General features: G+C 38.1%; 1 protein-coding gene across 5 annotated transcripts; it reads right to left on the minus strand.

The window, feature by feature from the left end:
- Positions 1-4,418: 4,418 nt before the first annotated feature.
- On the minus strand, positions 4,419-17,269 carry ccdc9 (coiled-coil domain containing 9). 5 transcript variants are annotated; one of them, XM_043258863.1, is made up of 16 exons: positions 17,128-17,268; positions 16,594-16,649; positions 16,255-16,359; positions 15,894-16,043; positions 14,624-14,971; positions 14,166-14,249; positions 13,900-14,067; positions 13,373-13,554; positions 13,071-13,129; positions 12,781-12,828; positions 10,777-10,891; positions 10,144-10,288; positions 9,546-10,020; positions 9,154-9,285; positions 8,956-9,054; positions 4,419-6,161 (listed from the first exon to the last, which is right to left on the minus strand). In XM_043258863.1, exons 2-16 carry the CDS (start codon positions 16,594-16,596, stop codon positions 6,157-6,159), a joined length of 2,118 nt encoding a protein of 705 aa, XP_043114798.1. In that variant the 5' UTR covers positions 16,597-16,649; positions 17,128-17,268; the 3' UTR covers positions 4,419-6,156. The 5 variants fall into 5 exon arrangements, with proteins under 5 accessions (XP_043114798.1, XP_043114799.1, XP_043114797.1 ...); XM_043258864.1 differs by lacking the exon at positions 4,419-6,161 and adding an exon at positions 7,666-8,237 and having other exon boundaries at positions 15,924-16,043; positions 17,128-17,269; XM_043258862.1 differs by lacking the exon at positions 4,419-6,161 and adding an exon at positions 7,666-8,237 and having other exon boundaries at positions 12,781-12,825.
- Positions 17,270-17,634: the final 365 nt, after the last annotated feature.

A 17,634-nucleotide genomic window follows, 5' to 3' on the forward strand; every position in this document is an offset into this window, starting at 1 on the left:
AAGTTGTCTAGCCATGTACATTTTCCGAAAGAATTATTTTCATTCGTTTACACAATGTAATCATAATTCGGTCCACATCGCATGTATTTGGGACACACGCTTACCTAGAGCTGAGACTTTTTAAAAGAGGAGATTCATAGACACAAACGCAGGCACTGGTACCCATTTGTGATGAAAAATGATGTGCCCAAAATTCATTCATTCCAAACTTGAGCCAAATGTTGTTTTTGTTCAACAGATCACAGTTATTCAGTTAAAACTGAGTCAAATGAATGCATGAATATGAATATATGAATATAGACTCGATTTCCCATGTTGGTTACCTTATTATATTATTAAGTTATGTTCTCCTATGTAAATTATATGTAATTAAACAGTCAGAAAAAATAGAAAAGTAATCTATCAAGATGATTTCTACAGCTTATTAAATTCAATGGTGTTATATCGCCCTCTTGTGGATTCAAAAGACCGTTAGATTAGCTCAAATAATACATCTCATCATTTTCACAACATAAAAACATGCTTTTGCAAACCGTAATTCTAACATTAAAATAAAATAAAATACAAATTCCTTACATCAGGAATCGAAGTCAACATTCAAAATGGCTTTGCATAAAAGCCAGGTGGGAATGTTACGCTACGCTAGGCGATGACCTTGTTTAAGCTTCATTGATTTAAAAATCATTTGAATTTTCTCTACATTAGAAAGCGTTCATAATGCCATCTATATCACACTGTAGCCCCGAACCGGCAGGCCGCAGGGGAATTACCCTCCTTATTCAGACCTGGCCAGACTCCAAGCTAATCTCCCCACAGGACAGTGCTGTGGAAACGGGCACAAAGCATGACCAACGCTTCCTCTGCTTTGACGACTAATTATTCCAAAATCAATTGAGGACAGCCAACAATCTGCCACGCAGGCCAAGGTGGCAGGGATGCAGAAATTGCAAAAGGTTGCTAAAAACCAATTTTGTCGACTCTCGTCTACAAAACACTCCTGTTCTCAGAGTTTCTCTTACAAAATAACACGGACTACGATCTTGGTGTTATTTGCAGTTTCTCACCACCTCTTCGAGCTTGCTAACTCATTCTGCAAAAATAGAACAGGTTGGCCTACTATTGTGCGGCAGGCAGCTATTTTTACCCCCCAAAAAAATGTCATTCAAGTTCATGTACAGTAATGGCATATTCACACCCAGGACAAAAACAATATGATTAAAAAAACGTACTAAATGTAAAATCAGAATCCACTGCTTGACTATAACAACACGGGGTAACAATATCGTCGGAATTACGCTGAAAACGATTTATTTTTCTAAGCTGATGAGGAATATATGTGTAGAAGCTGAAGTGAACAGGCTTTGGTTTGGTTGTAGTGTCTGCTCAACTTACAGTCATTGTACTGCCAAGGTCAACTATCAACACAAATCTCATCAGAAACCAATGTTCTCTCATTGCCCTTGCACCTTTTCAGTTTGTATGTTTACCAGTGCCTTTTCTACTTTAATATGTGTTTGTTCCCAATCAAAAAACACTCACCTGTGGCCATTTTTTATATATTGTTTAGTCACTGGCGCATAAACGATAAATACATAGTTGGTATTTGCATATGGAAAGCCATATAGTAATAGTGATAAACTTAACCAAATGCCAGTCCTTCGTAAATAAAAACATAAGGCAAACTGTTCATTGATATATTGCATAATTATATTATATCGCATAAGAGCAGGAAAAAAAAGTGTCCCTTGCATATTTTACAAGTCTTTATTTATCCTTATCTCACTAGAGAACCTTGTAGCTTCACAGTACCTCTGCTGTACGAAGTATGAACAGAGGGAGAACAAATATGTCCTGACAACTTTCAGTTCAGTTTAATTATTGAGCAAGTGAAGAGACACAGTGTCTCCAGAAGATTTACTCATCAAGCAAACGCACACAGACACGCCGACAGAGACTAACATTGGGAAATGGCATGATCAAGAAGATAATAAATCCATATCCAATTTACCGTACAGGAAAATACATGTTCGCGTCATCAAATCCAGTCGGCTCTAATTAGGAGAAACATAACATAATCCAATCGTAATGATAACTGGCAATTGCAGAAAGCTAAAACAGACGTATTTAGCACACACTGTAAAACTCCTAGTCATAAATTGTTTATTATGAGTTATCTAATGATTGCATCATAGTTTATCACTGCCGTTAAAATTGGCATAAGGATGATGGAGATAAAAAAAATCGTATTTAACAGGAAGACCAAAGAAGTTACTTTCGGAGAACCAGTCACGTGTAAACGTAATGCACACTCAAGAATGGACCTCAAAGAACCTACACTCATTCAACTTTTACAATGAAAGTGGGTAAATAATAGCAATTCTGGAGACTTTGGTGTTGAAGTTCAGTCAGCAAACGTCACACAAAGCAACGATCTCTCAGTGTGGGTGAAAATTAGCTGGCTAAATCTTATACAGTGCATTAAATAGGAACGTTTATGTTAAATATTGTATACGGTCCCTTTCCAAATGAATAAATGAAATGTAAAACCAAAGTAAGACTGTCCCCAGAGCTGGGGTCCACAACAGTTTCTAGATGTTATTATAAGATGGAAAGGGGCCCAGATTCCTGTATGAAGGTTCTGAATGCATACATTTATATCGCAGTTAAAGATTTACCATCTATCATTAAAAAAGGAAAACACTGTGAATACATTAACTAAACAATATAAAATGCATGATAATACCATTCTAACGATAACTGATCTTAAAAAATAATAAGAGATGAATAAAAAAATGCAACATGTAGAGATTTTCGGAACATCCTTGTAGTTTTTTAATGATATATTATAAGGTTCCTAGTTTTAACTTACATCATTTTGCTGTAAAGGAGTACATGTGTTGTGCATGATAATTTTACTTTTTTTAAACAGTATAATTGTGCTGTTTATGTAAAATTATAGGCTTCTTTTTAACATATATAATAAGTTAATATGATTATTATACCATTTTAACACCATTTTTTATTTATTTACCAGAGAAAATAACTAACAATTTCATTTAAATAGGAAATGCATTCTAAATTATGTAAGCCAAACGTCAATATGGGCAGATTATTGCAAAGTGAACTTATACAACAAAACCTGAATGTTATTAAATGATGCATCAAATGCTACAACACAATCATAATCGTCTAATCGTCGGAATCGTACCATCCCGAATCATTATTGCTATTTAACGTAAGGCGCAATATAGGAAAATAAATCGCAATATAATACTCTATAAATAAAACGCAAGTTAATCAGTTTAAATAAGCAAAGTCACAGCAGAGGAAGGTCATTCGCGCCGATAAACGCGCTGTGTTGGGACGGTTTGCATAGTGCATCAGAAACAGCTGTAACATCTTCTTTCGGTCGCACGTGATCGATTCCGGTGAAGCAGTCTGTGTCCACGTAAACTATCCGCGAAGGCACGAGCCGTTTGTCTTCGTGGTGTTGTTGTGACTACTATCTGGGGTCCAGAAGAGCACGTAGTAGATGGCTAAGAAGAAAGCTGCGATTGAAACGCACAGGAAGTAAGCGATGCCCATCGCGACTTTCACCCAGATCTTCGTGGCTCTGTTGGCGTGTTTCACCCTCTGGTCTCCGGGATAGCTCGGTCTGCGCTCCGCTCCGTTCGTCCTGCCGGTGCCGACGGGCTTGTCTCCTCTCATCCTGAGATGACGGATATTCCTGATGTTTCCAGCGGTCAGGGTTTGCTTTGAGAGGTCCGGTGCAGGTGACTAGATTCCTGCACTTCTCCGAGGGCCGACGGAGTGCTCCTGCACCATCAGAGTGTTTCTCATGCCTCAGAGACGCGCACTAGTTTTAATTGAACGCTGGGCGGAGTTTAGCGTCCTCCACCACTGGTGGGCTTCATCTCTTATGGAACAAGACCTTCTATATTATAAACTATTATTATTTTGATAAACATCAATACTAGATTTGTAAAGAAACTATTTAAAGACAGTACTAGCTTTTCTTAAATGAGATACGACTCATTTTATATTGACCTCTAAATATAATAGTAAACGCATCGCCTTTTGAATTCATCTTTTCATTTTCAATAACGGAAAATGGTTAATCATTTTAACAGGACAATTATTAAGTGAAACTTGCTTAAAAAGGAGCGCTAACGCAAATGAAAATTATGCCATTAATTACTCACCCTCATGTTGTTCCAGAACCATAAGACCTTTGATCATCTTCTCGGAACACAAATTGAGATTTTTTTTTTTTTTAATAAAATCAGAGAACTGTTTCTGTATAGACAGCAACTACCATGGTAAAGGTCCAGAAAAGTAGACAGGTGTCAGAAAGAACATCATTAAAATAGTCCATGTGACATCAGTGGTAGCTACAAAAATACCTTTTGTGCACAAAGAAAACAAAAATGACTTTATTCGACAATTTCTTCTGTTCTGTGTTAGTCTCCGCCACGCATTCGTGAAGCATATGCTGCACCTAGTTTACAAGCAGAAGACAACACACGCAGTAACTTAAACAAATCTTCATAAACATGTCTGATGATATCGACAAAGAATGTTTTGCAATTTTTTGCCCAGCCTTAAGTGGTCCAGAATAAACAGACGATGAACTACTGCGTCAGCATGAACGCTTACATCGGAAATGACCATAACATAAAAAAAACCCTCTTTTTAAAAGACCATGTAAATATACCGTAAAATTGGTTTAACAATTAAGTAATTACGTTATGCAAAGAAAACATTCATATTTACATTTTATTATCATTTCCCTGATCATACAGAAAACATCACCCTGAGCCAAATATGAAATAATACATAAGGCAAAGATGTCATTTATTATTGTTAAGTACAGAAACAGATGCACTGCTCGCTTATTGTTCACACATCTTAATAGGGTGATAAAAGCAACCAAAATATCTCCAGTAAGCTTAAAAAAAAAAAAAAAAAAATTGCATGTAGTCTTAGAAGAAAATTTCAGAGGAAAATCCTACAAACACTTCAGTATCATGCTACGTGCACTTCTGAAAAGCCAAACCAAACCTCCTACAAGAGGCAAACCAAATTATATATAAATTTTCTACCCAAACAGGAAGACATTTCATCTGCAGGGAGATGCAGCGGGTGCGATACAATCACAAATGTCATGATTCTTTCTGCTCCAAGAGCCCAGTTGAAAAACAGGGATATACAACGCACATGTGAAGAGAGAAACAAGCACTCGCACGAAACCATTGGAATGTCTGTCGGTCTAAAAGACACATACATATTGTATTCGAGCTCCCGCTCAATTCATTCAAATTCAGGGACACGCACAAAAACACCTTCGATAAATGCATAAGATTACTAAACGAACATGATGCATGAACAAAACATCAAAAAAATGGTCAATAAACCAATATTAGATTTGATAGCCATGAGGTACACAATCTCTGCTGCTCCAATTGTTTAGCTTTCCTCATTCAAACTCTTTACAATTTCCCATGATTTTATCTTTGGTCAGTGAGCACGTAACGTCTAGGGCACCAATCGTTTATAGCAAACTTAAAATCCAAGGCTCATCTTCATAATTATAATATTAAAATGTCATCGTTTCATAAGTAGCCCTGATTAAAAAAAAAAAAAGAAATAAAAAAAAAAAGAAAAAGAAAAGGTAATGCCCTAGTTTACAAAATAATTGCAATGAAGCATGCCGGTTTTAAAAATAAATGCATATTAATATGTTCCTTATTGATCTTCAAAAGATAAATTTGAGCTTGGATATTGTCTATCTGAGTTCTGCTCTGCCAAATTGTTTTGCGTCCTTTTGGTCTAGGGTGGTTTAAACAACTTTAGGGAACAGGCACTTCCACCACTCCGTCATAAAAAAATATTCTTATGGTTTGAGTATAATAAGCTTTACAGGGTAATCCCAGGGTAAACGTAAGAAAAGTACAGCAGCTTAGCTCAACAACAGCAGAGTGCCAACCAATGAGGAATAATTAAACAATACAGCGAGTTGTTTGGGTGAAGCACTGACAGGGATCCAAAGATGCCCCCTTGACCCCATTAATTTACAGTCAACCTGATGTCTTCTCTTTTCTTCTGCTTACCTCCTGTTCCAGTTTGTGAAGCACCGAATTCACCTGCATTCAGTCCTCAGCCTGTTGACATATATAAATCAGTCAGGATGAAAAGATTAACACTAAAAAAAAAAAACACCCAGTATGAGTGATAAAATAAACTGTAAACCACCATTTCAGTTGCTTTGTTTAACAAAGACAGCAAAAAAGCATGTACTGTAGGTCTCCTAATGTGAAACTCAGACAAAAAGTGCCAAGGTTTTCATTACTGCTCTGATCCGGAAGTCCACTGTAGTTTCCTCATAAATGCATTTTTAGCGATAAAAAAAATGTTTTCCTGTATGTTTCCTCTTAGTAAACAGGCTAAACGTAGCAGAATAATCAAATTAAAGGAAACACGAGAATCTTGTTATTGAGCCATTAGAGTTTGTGTTTTACATTTCCAGTGGACAGCAGAAAGCTGAATGAGGGAACTGGCAAGATATCACATCCACGCATTAGATGCTAATGAGAAGTTAGCCGCATAATAAACTGGTATGATGTAATGGCAATAAGCAGGAGCAGGTGGAGAAGGACAGTGATCCCAAATGACTGAGTGACAGGGTTGAGCCTTCGGCAATGGGGTGGATATGACATTAAACATTCACAAAACAATCAAGAGTGGTTTCTTGATTTAAACTCACAGGGAAAGGGAGACAATCAGAAGTAACAAGCAGCACAACATTTATTCGCCATTCCAGCATTGTGCCAAATGTCAACATTATAAGCTACAAATTCAGTTGTACGAGTAAAAATCCTACAGACACAGTACAAAATGAGGTGCAGTCACATCAGTGATATTTTGACAAGATTTCACAGGAACTAAAGGACATTTGTGTATGTATGATGAAACGCTCAGACTAAAGCCATTTTCTTAAACCAAGCAGCTTTGCTTTAGTCAATATGTCAATTTGCTTGACTAGCGTAAACCTATTTTGCATTCTGTGAGGAAAACAAAAACACCTCAACAGTAAATCAGACTGCATGGATTCCCATTCAAATGACTGAATTTACCTGTTAAAATTAGCTATATGGTCAATGTAACGCCTCAAAAGGGATGTAAAAAAGGAGAGATAATTCAAATCTCACACTTTAGGAAAAAAAACAAACGTTGAGAATAAAGGCCACCAATTTCATTTTTCCTTTCATAATGTTTGGCTAGGCTTTTAGTTTTGATTTTCCTGTGATTTGTAATTGAATTTGATCCTGGCCTCCCATTGCTTTTAATCAAAGAATTTCCATGACATTTCCAGTTGTTTGTGATTACTGGATAAGGACTCTTCTACATCATTTTACCGAGATTACTGTGGCTTATTTAAGCCATAGCCATTAAAACACGTCACGCCAAATCTTTTGTTCAAAATGAGTAAAAATTCTTAACTCTAGCTGATAGAATAATTTTTAAACAATGCATAATTAAAAGATAACTAATAAAAATGTGCATGATTTTTTTTTTTTAATTAGAGTTTACTAAAACTGCAGGAACCCTGATCATTGGAGGACTTTTTTGTGCAGTCCATATACATAAACAGTGGGTTTGATTTACAAAAAAAAAAAAAACCCTCATTAGATAGGTTTCCATCCAAACATGCGAATATGACTTATGTGCCAAACTGGAACATAATATAAAACATTTGCAAATAAAGCACAGTTTCCATCCAACGAGTCACAGAGAATAAAATAATCAAAAAATGACTTCTGATGCACATGCTGTAATTTATGCGGTAAACGTGTTTCCATTGTACTTTGTGCACATTTTTATTAGCATATCAAAAGTTTATCCTACTTCATTTTTTTGCATACGGTTTCTAAGCACTTTAGAACTTATGAGCATCTTGTAATTTCCATCCAACGTTTTTGTTTTATGCGATATTCCAAGATGCACATACAAATAGGATGGAAACAGCTATTTGAACTCTGGTGTACATTCATTTTGCGTGGCTTGATAAACATTCATACACGACAAACACTAAAATGACATGAAATCTAATAAGACGGCATACAGTCTCTGGAACCATGTTTACCCTGTGTAATTCATTTCTGCAAGCTGCTCTGGGAGAAAAGCCAAACAGCTTTCCCCTCAATGATAATGATCCTAAACAGCAATCAAATGGGATCCTGTTGGGATGATGATATAGATCACTCACGTTGGCAGTCTACACACAGACACATACATATACAAATACACACATATTTTTATATATATATATATATATATATATATATATATATATATATATATATATATATATATATATATATATATATATATAAAATGCTTTTGCAGAAATGGAATATAAAAAAAAAAAAAATCAAAACAACACTTATTTGCTCAAGCAGTTTGTGACATGCATGAAAGGGGAAAAAGCCAAAACCCATATCCAAACATGTCATCCAGGGAAAAGTGTGAAATCAAGGAGGTGCATGATCGACAATGAGGGAGATCCGGGAGCACAGTAAACGTGGGATATTAGTGGTGCTGGAGGAGGTGTGCAAGGTTCACAGTGGAGAATGACAGCCAGTGTGAAGCTGCAGACAGAAGCAGTCAGTCCCAGAGGAAGGGAGGACTGTCATAGCCTGAGGAGCTGCATTCCCATTTGTCAAAGACGATAGAGACAAGCCCGATAGCAGATGCCATCTCATGCCATGAGACAGATGGACACGGGAACATAAAGGAGACATGAGTGTAGTGAACGGGGAGGGAGAGACAGAGAGACCAGAAAGACTGAAGTGCACGGAGAAAAGGGGAGGACGTTGGTTAGTTATAAGAAGTCAGCTGAAGCAAGGGACCTCTTTCGAAAAGCCACAGTCTCAAAGCTGGTAATAAGAACAGCACCTGAGGACGGTTGATCTGAAGAATCCACTGCTATATCCTCCACAACCTCCGTTTCAAGCGGACCCTGATCCGGCTCTACAATAGGGGCGTCACTGTCCTCTGAATAAGAGGATAAACAGGATATGGAGGAGAGTACAATTAAGGATTCATTTGGAGGAAACCATTAACTTTGTATGTTAATTAACTGTTTTGACTTACTGCTCTGGTTGGCGCTGTCTGGGAGGGGCGGCACTACGGGATCTGCTGTGTCATGGCTGCCCGAGGTGGTCGTGTCGGCAGATTCAGCTGTTACAGGCTCCTCTGGCGTTTCACAGGAAGCTGACTCCACCACTGAATGTGAAAAGACACTTAGTTTTTCATTTAATAGTTAGATTTCACGCACGCACACATGCATGGAATTGACTGCCCTACTTTGTGGCTCCAACACTAACAGCTTGCAAAAACTACTGGAAGTAATAAGGAAATAAATCATGTGTGAGATTTAATGGCAGATGGAGAAAATTATGCACAGCACAGACCTTGCTAAGTGTCTTAAGCACGGTTAAAAAGAGAAACTGTGAAGTACTTAATAAAGACAATAATTATTCAACCTGTAGATGTAATTTCTTTGCTTTCTGGTTCTTCTGGCGGGCTAGGGGCGGTCGTCGTGTTATGTTCAGCCGGGTTATTCTTGGGTTGAGCTGGACTGCTTTCAGTGCTGCTTGGCCTCAGAGGGCTCTCGCCCAGACTGCTCTTAGGAGAAAGCATCTCCATTTCTTCACCCCAGTCTGATACTGGCTGGTGGCCATCCGGAGGGGAGAAAGGGCTGAGGGGTTTAGCTCCCTCTGGTGTACTGAGCATCTCCTGTGGGGAAGGGATGTGGACTTTTGGTCTTGGGGTACGTTGTTCTTTAGGGCTGGGAGTAGAAGGTGCAGGAGAGGTAGGAGTCTTTTCTGATGGTTTAGCGTCTTTCGATTCTTTCTCGTGATGTGCTTTTGCATCTTCTTCCACATCTTCCTCTTCACCATCGCTGGCATCCTCCCACTCATCGTCATCCTCTTCAGCAAGGCCTCCTTCATCAATCTTCTGCACAGCAGGAGAAGGTCAGGAACAATTTAAATAATTAAAAGCAACCTTTATTCATAAGGCTCTTTAAAAGAACTCTTATTACCGTGCTCAGTACCTAATAAGTGTTTTCAGGCCACTTACCTTGTCTGACAAGGGAGCCTTGAGGGTTTCATCCTTGTTTTCATTTTCCTTCTCTTTGACCTTCTCTTCATCCTTTTCCTTCTCTTGCTCCTCCTTTCCTCCTTTCTCTTCTTCATTTTCTCCTTCCCATCGATTATCATGCATGCTTTAGAAAGGAAGTATTTTGGTCAAGGAACATTAATTCATTAAATGCAATTCAGAATGATCATTTCTAGTCCATAATGCCACTTGCTGCAAAACAAAACAATTTCAGATTCCATATAGTATTAAGATGCATTTTAGTGATATAATCATGCATATCCTGGAGACCACATTGTAGTAGTCCCAGAGCACAAAATGAATCGTTTGATAATTTTTGACCCTTCTTGTAGTCATAATGGCGAAGAAGGTTAACGATCATTGATTGATAAGGGTAAAGCAAACCAGTGCAATATTATTATAGATACAGAAAATGCATCTTACTAACAGGTGAAAACAGGACCAAACAGGACCAAGGGCCAACGTTTTGCAAAGGTTTTGCAAACCTGCCCCAAAACACTTCAGGTACAGACAGAACTCCACAGTTTTTAGAGCAATGTTGGTGTGGTCTTGAAAGACGGTTCGTTCTTCACAATGCAGAGAACTATTTCATACCTGTAGCTTTTGCCTTGACCGCGACCCTTCCCTCGCCCACGGCCTCCTTGTCTGGGCTTGCCCTGTCCCAAGAAGTCTCCAAAGGTTGGTGCCTTGGGTGGCCTCTTGCTGTCTTCTGCACAAGAGAGATTACAGCAATATTTATCTTTGAAGGTTGATGAGGGCTGAGCAAGACCTTGGAAAACAATTCTGCGTCTGAAATCTGCGGTGGAGAGAGATGACCCTGGGCTCACAGTAACAGATGGCACCCTGTCATTCTGATGGATTGCCCCTCTATGCATCACTCTTCAGGATGAGAGGAAGGGAATGGATGAGAAAAACATGCAAATGTGCCCTTGATTTGACAGCACTGTGATGAGACTTGACTTGAACGTTGTGAGGTACATACTGGGTTTGTGAAGCACTCAAAGCCAAGACATCAGCAAATGAGCACGTGTCAAAAGCTGCAAGACTTTCTTTGATGCAAAATAGGTACTTAGGTTTGTTATGAGTATTTTTCTTTAGAATACAGATGTAATGTAAAAATCACAATGTTAGGGAAAGAGTGATGTTAGAGGATTGTGCCTTAGCAGGGGAATGTCATTTGAGCATAAGCCAATTAGATGTATACTACCATCCTGGAACGTGCTGAACTGATGTTCTCATTTAAAACATCTCAGAAGATAAGCCTTTTTTAAAAAAGTTTAAGACTGGTTTTGTGGCAAAGATATCATTTATATTATACTTAGAGTAAAAGAGTATTACATTATCGTTTAAAATAAATACGTTTTAAATAATCATTAACAATGCTTGTAGAAATTATAAAAGTTTCACATTTTTAGCTGTTAATATTGGGATGAGTTAAAAAATAAATTAGTTGCCTTTAAAAGGAAACGACAGGCATAGAAGTATCAACTGTCTATTACTTAGCAAATTATAATATTATAAAATGCCTTTTTTAATCCCGAATACCTGTGCCTGAAAATGATTGGTGAAACTATTTTTTGTCAACTTAAGAGTTTCATGCAACAGGCCACAGAAACATTTCACTATGAGTTTTTAAGGTTAAGGTCCTTGCACACAGTCAGAAATTAGTTTGTATGCATTTTTTAGTATTCATAATCCTTTCCGATCAAAATGCTCGCTTTGGATGCGAAAATGCAGAAAATTTAACCTGATCCTATTTTTGTTTAAAGGAACAATCCACTTTTTGACAACAGGCTCATTCTCCAACTCCCCCCTAATTATAGAGTTTTCTCATTTTTGAATCCATTCAGCCGATCTCTAGGTCTGGAGATAGCACTTTTAGCATAGCTTAGCATAAATCATTGAATCTGATTAGACCAGAAGCATGTCGTTTAAAAATTAGCAAAGTTTCAATATTTTTCTTATTTAACTTGACTCTTCTGTAGTTACATTGTGTACTAATTTTCCTGACTAAAAATAAAAAAATGAAGGGTCAAGTTTTAAATAGGATAAATAACGAAACTCATGAGATGCTTCTGGTCTAATCAGATTAAATTATCTATGCTAAATTATGCTAAAAGTGTTATCATCAAGTCCAGAGATCAACTGAATGGATTCAAAAACGGTAAAACTCAACTTTTTAAAGTTTGGAGGAATTGGAAAATGAGCCTATTTTCAAAAACGTGGAGTGTTCCTTTAAATGATAGACAAAATGTGCAAAAACCTCACTTAAGTCAAAAATGCAAGGAGTTGCTGGGTACGTTATCTGCAAAATGACCGGGAAGCAAGTTTGAAATAATGGCTGGGCAACTGGCAGAAATCAATGAAAAGGAAATGTTATCTCAGCTATCCAGCGAACTGCATTTTAGACTATAGATAATCCAATCAGACACACACACTCCCCACTGTAACTTATTATGGAGGAGTGAAAAGCAATTAGAAACTATCAGCGCAGGAACAGCTGTTGGCTTGCACTCAGACTAGGGCCAATGTGAAGCAGGGCAAAGAGACACTCGCCACACACACACACACACACACAGTCCCATGCCTTAAGCTGACCTGAAGGTCCACTGCGTTGATGTACATGGGCATTGCGCCCCCTAGCTGCTGAGAAACCACAGCACAAAACATCACTGAAGAGCCACAGACACAAGTTTTACAAAACAGAAATGTAATAAATGTGTACAAATGTGTGGCTACTTTATGCTTTTGTTGGAGTATTGTGATCTATTTGCTGGCTGCATGAATTAATAGACACTCTAAAAATGTGGGGTGACATTTATAGTTCGTCTAGAACAGGTATCAGGTGGTCACTGTGATGGGTGTGGAAGTATTTGTGCGTGATTTACCTCTCCTGTTGCTTTGTTCTTGTGTGCCCTCACCAGACACAGCTGAGTCCTCCTTGAACCTGTGAAAACGCCACAGGGTCACTGGTCATCTCATTCTCACCCTGTCAGCTCGAATTACTCCTATGCACTGAATATTTATCTTCCTTTCTTGTTACACTCGGGCAGAAATTAAAGGGATAATTCCACTCCAAATAAAAATTCTGTTATCAGTTATGTCATTTATGATGCTGTTCTGATAAACACACACAAATTTACATATGTATATATGTACATGTTTATAGCAAAATCTCTTTGATTCTCACATTGTATCCGTTTTCTGGGCATCCCACTCTCGTCTCCACTGGCCAGTGGCGTTGCGGTGACGAGCCAGTCGTTCTTCGTCAATCTGCTCTCGCTCCTTTTTCCAGCGGAGATACTCAGCTCTTTCTCGACCAGTCATGGATAGAGTCATATCCACTGAGCCTTTACCGCTTGGCCTACGATTCTGTTATGGGATTAAAAAAGAGAGAGAGAGAGAGTCTCTACCATTACCATTGAAAGGTGTGGTGCTGGCATGATTTTTTACAGTATAATCAGTGAAATATTACTACAATTTTAAAAAAAAAAAATTATATATATATTTAATTTATTACTAGTTTGTAACCAGGCCGTTTTGGGTCACTATTGACTTCCATAGTATGAAAACTAAAATACCATAGAAGTAAATGGTGACCCAAAACAGCCTGGGCATCATACAGATTTGGAACTACTCGAGGGTGAGTACATTTAAATGTCTCTGTTCCTTTAAAAAAAACTAAATTGCTTTAAATAAAATCAATCTGCTTAGTACCGTCCACTCTTTCTCAACCTCTGCACCAGTCTTCACATTGTCAAAGTCCACACCACCCCAGTTGCGCACATGTCGCCGGCTTCCCTCCTTGCGGTCAGTTTCTGATATTGGCCCACTACGCCGTGGGTCATCAAGAAAGTTTCTGATGGGGTTCTTCTCTCCATCAGCCTGCAAAAAACAAATGTTAAGTATGTGTGTGCGCATATATAATATTGTAACTGGAATAATCACGAAAAAAAGAGAAAGCTGGGTTGACAAAAACATACCCTTTGACCTCTCTCATATTCAGCAATCTTTTCCATCTCTTCGTTCATCTTCTCTATGTTCTGTCTTCTTTTTTCCTCCCACTCCTGAGAAATTGGATATCATTTATGATTCTTAGTGTTTAAAACCAAAATCTGTTGTGCTTCAAAGAAGATCTAAAACATAAAAAAAGGTTAAGAATACTTCCTTGTCATTGATTGAAATTTTTTTACTACTTCCTACTCACCTTGGCGGGCCGCCTAACTATATTAACGGCCGCCAAAGTATATTTGGTGACACATTTTTGTTTTTTTTTTACTATTATTACCCTATTAGACTTGTTTTTATTAGCCAGAGATAATGAAGCCAACCACGACCGACGACAGACATTCTCCAGTGTCTCCCATGATTTATTAAGTGTTCTATAATACCTCAATTACAAAACTATCAGAAAATGTCACTGGTGACTGTCAATAGTGACCTTTGATTTCCTGTCTGAACCTGATCCTGCTTGCGTTCCTCCTCCTCCTACTCCTCCTCCTCCTCCTCCTCCTCCTCTTCCTCCTCCTCCTCTCCGTCCACCTCTAGACGTGCGTTCACTTCGAGCCGGACCCTCTCCACCATCACCATCCTGAGGTTGCCTTTCTGACCATGGCTCAACTTTTAAACGTGGCTCTCTTCTTCCGCCGCGGTGGCCACCTCTGTTCAACCGGCCTGATCCTGTTCTCTGGGGTGGACTCTCACCATGAGGCCGACCAGACTCTTCTTCTTCTGGACCCTGTTCTCCACGATGAGCGGCTGGTTTCCTGTCATTCACCACACGCTTTTCCTAGAAAGGCAGTATGAAGAAAAAGTGTTTTTTAGTCCAAGAGTAAAAGGTTTAACACTTCTATTCAGTAAAGTTCAAGACCAATTTAATTTTAGTATAACTACTAATAGAAAATCTATTAATTAGGTTTTCACTTTAGTTCAAGAATTTAGAAATTTTATATGTGTTTGTAAGTTGTAATTTTAAGTATTTAAACTTATTTTGTTCATTCTGTTCCAAAGGCAACATTTAAAAAAAAATAATAATAATAAGTTTGTCTTTCTTTACATAAATTAACAAAAAAAGAATAAATCTGTTAGGAGTTTTGGTTAACAATATCAACACTGCATTAGACATGTTGTCATACCTTCTTTTTTTTTTAAACTGGAAATCACTTTTATTATTATTCTTGGGGCAATACCAATTCTGTCTAGTTCAACAAGTATATTTGAAGAAACTGAAAGGCATGACCTTCACAGACCACTATAGGAGGGTCTATCCCAGCTGCGCGGGCCATCTGTGATCCACTGAAACTCTACAGGTATTGATTAAAATGCTTTACAGCTCATCCCAGCCTTCCCCAGGTGGGAAATTAAAATCCTGAGAGCTGTGAGGAATGGGAGCGCTAATTAACTACATGCTCTTGTTCTATATCGAAGCTGATGCAAATCAGCGTTTTTAGGCAATTCAAAAAAATCAAACTTGAGTTAAGAAACATTGTATATACTTATTAACATTCAACATTAACATTAAATATTTACATTAACACAGCAGGAGCAAAATGTTTCTTACAACTGTGGACTCTATGGCTGTGAAGACAGCGATCAGTTCTTTGTAGGGGTGCGCAATATATTGTCTATAATAACATTCCCAGCGTTACTAGGTTTTATTTTGAGTCATTCATATTTCCGTTCTATGAAAACATTCTGCCATCTCTCTTTACCCCAGCAGGTTTGGACAAATCAACTGTCACCGTGAAGTTTTCCTTTTCCGTCTTTCTCCGTTCAGACTCGGGCTCGTGAGGGCGGGGTTTGCGGGTTGTTGTCACAGCGATGCCCTCCTGTTCGGCCTTTTTCTTATCTTCCTGTATTTCCTGGTGACACAAGAGAAGAGAAGCAAGCTGAATGAATTAATTAAACTGACCAAGATAAAAGCACTGAATCTTGAATATCTTAAGGACCGCATCCATGTACCATGAATAATGCTTCAAGTCAAATTAAATAACTACTAGCGGCACACCAAAAAAAAAAAAAAAAAACTGGCATAGCGGCAGAAGTGTATCAGATTGCGGCCCTCAAACTCACCTGATATCTCTTGACCAAAGCCTCATTCTTCTTCCGTAGAGCTTCAATTCTTTTATCCAGCTCTGCGTCTTTCTCCTCCTTTGTCTTTAGATCCACCACAGCAGACTGACCATGAAAGAAAAAAAAAAAGAGACAGGTGGGAAAAACCCCACTGATTAATTACACTTTTAACACATTTGGTCTACATGCTGAACAAATGTAGACCAGACCAGGTCTGGAAACTGTCTAGGAATGAAAATTATATTATACAACAAAATTAACATTATTCATTTAAGTTATCTGACTGATTTGTTTTAGTCTTGACATGAATCGTAACAGAATGATGATAGCGAGCCTCACCATGGCTGGAAGCCTGTCCTAAAGCAAAAGGCGGAGAGCTGAAGAAATCCCTGAACCTAAAAGGAGAGGAGACAAGAATGCAATAAGAGCAAAAAATAAAAATAATACAAACTCCCACCTTATTTAACCGCATGCTTGATCATACGACCAGAACTATTCAAATCTCACAATAGGGGAGGTTGGCATCATCATAAACCCTCTTATGAACACAGACTATATAAAGCCCTGCATAAGCGTATTAGTGAGAACACGACACTTTGAACGAGGCATCCGAACGTTTAAATATATTGCCAGGGCGTGTTTACACTAAACTACGGCTCTAAAACGAGTGTGAGGACTACTACAATGTATCAATACCATCAAAGAAGCTGCCAAGAGTCTTTGAGCCCAATTCATGAGACGAGCTCACGTAGCTTTTTGATTTAACTGAAGCAAAAAGGCAGTACGAATGAAATACAGACACGCAATGAATGTTTGTGAAATATAGACAGATAAATAAATGTTTCAAAGCTTTACAACTTCATACTGTTTTACCTCAGGCAAGTGCAGCGCCCCTAAATCTGGCTTGTAAGGCGCACTCGATCAACGGAGACCGACTATCACTCAATCTACTTCCGTTGACAACAGCTTCCACTTCCAGAACGGTTGTGTGCATCAAAGTAGACGGGATTTCAAAATAAAAGTCATCTAGTTTGGGATTTGCCACATGCAGCTCGGACGTTTAGATAGAAATAAAGAGAACGAAGTCAGAAGAAATCAAATAAAAGTCTCATAAATGCTCTAACAGTATGAAAACAGATCATGCTGCATTGTATCTTTTAGGCTTAAAGCACCATCTGCTGGACACCGATGTCTAGATGTCTTTCTTGAATTTCACTACTATGGGAAACTGCTTTTCAGACAAATAAGCACAAGGTCAAAGACTCAATAGTAGAATTTAAAAAAAAATATAAAGACTTATAAAAATAAACAATTATATAGATTGTGTAAAATATTTTCTAGCTTTGTCGTGTATAAATCTAAAGCATACCTTTATATGTA

Source organism: Puntigrus tetrazona, chromosome 15 (assembly GCF_018831695.1).
Source record: "Puntigrus tetrazona isolate hp1 chromosome 15, ASM1883169v1, whole genome shotgun sequence".
Lineage (NCBI taxonomy): Eukaryota > Metazoa > Chordata > Actinopteri > Cypriniformes > Cyprinidae > Puntigrus > Puntigrus tetrazona.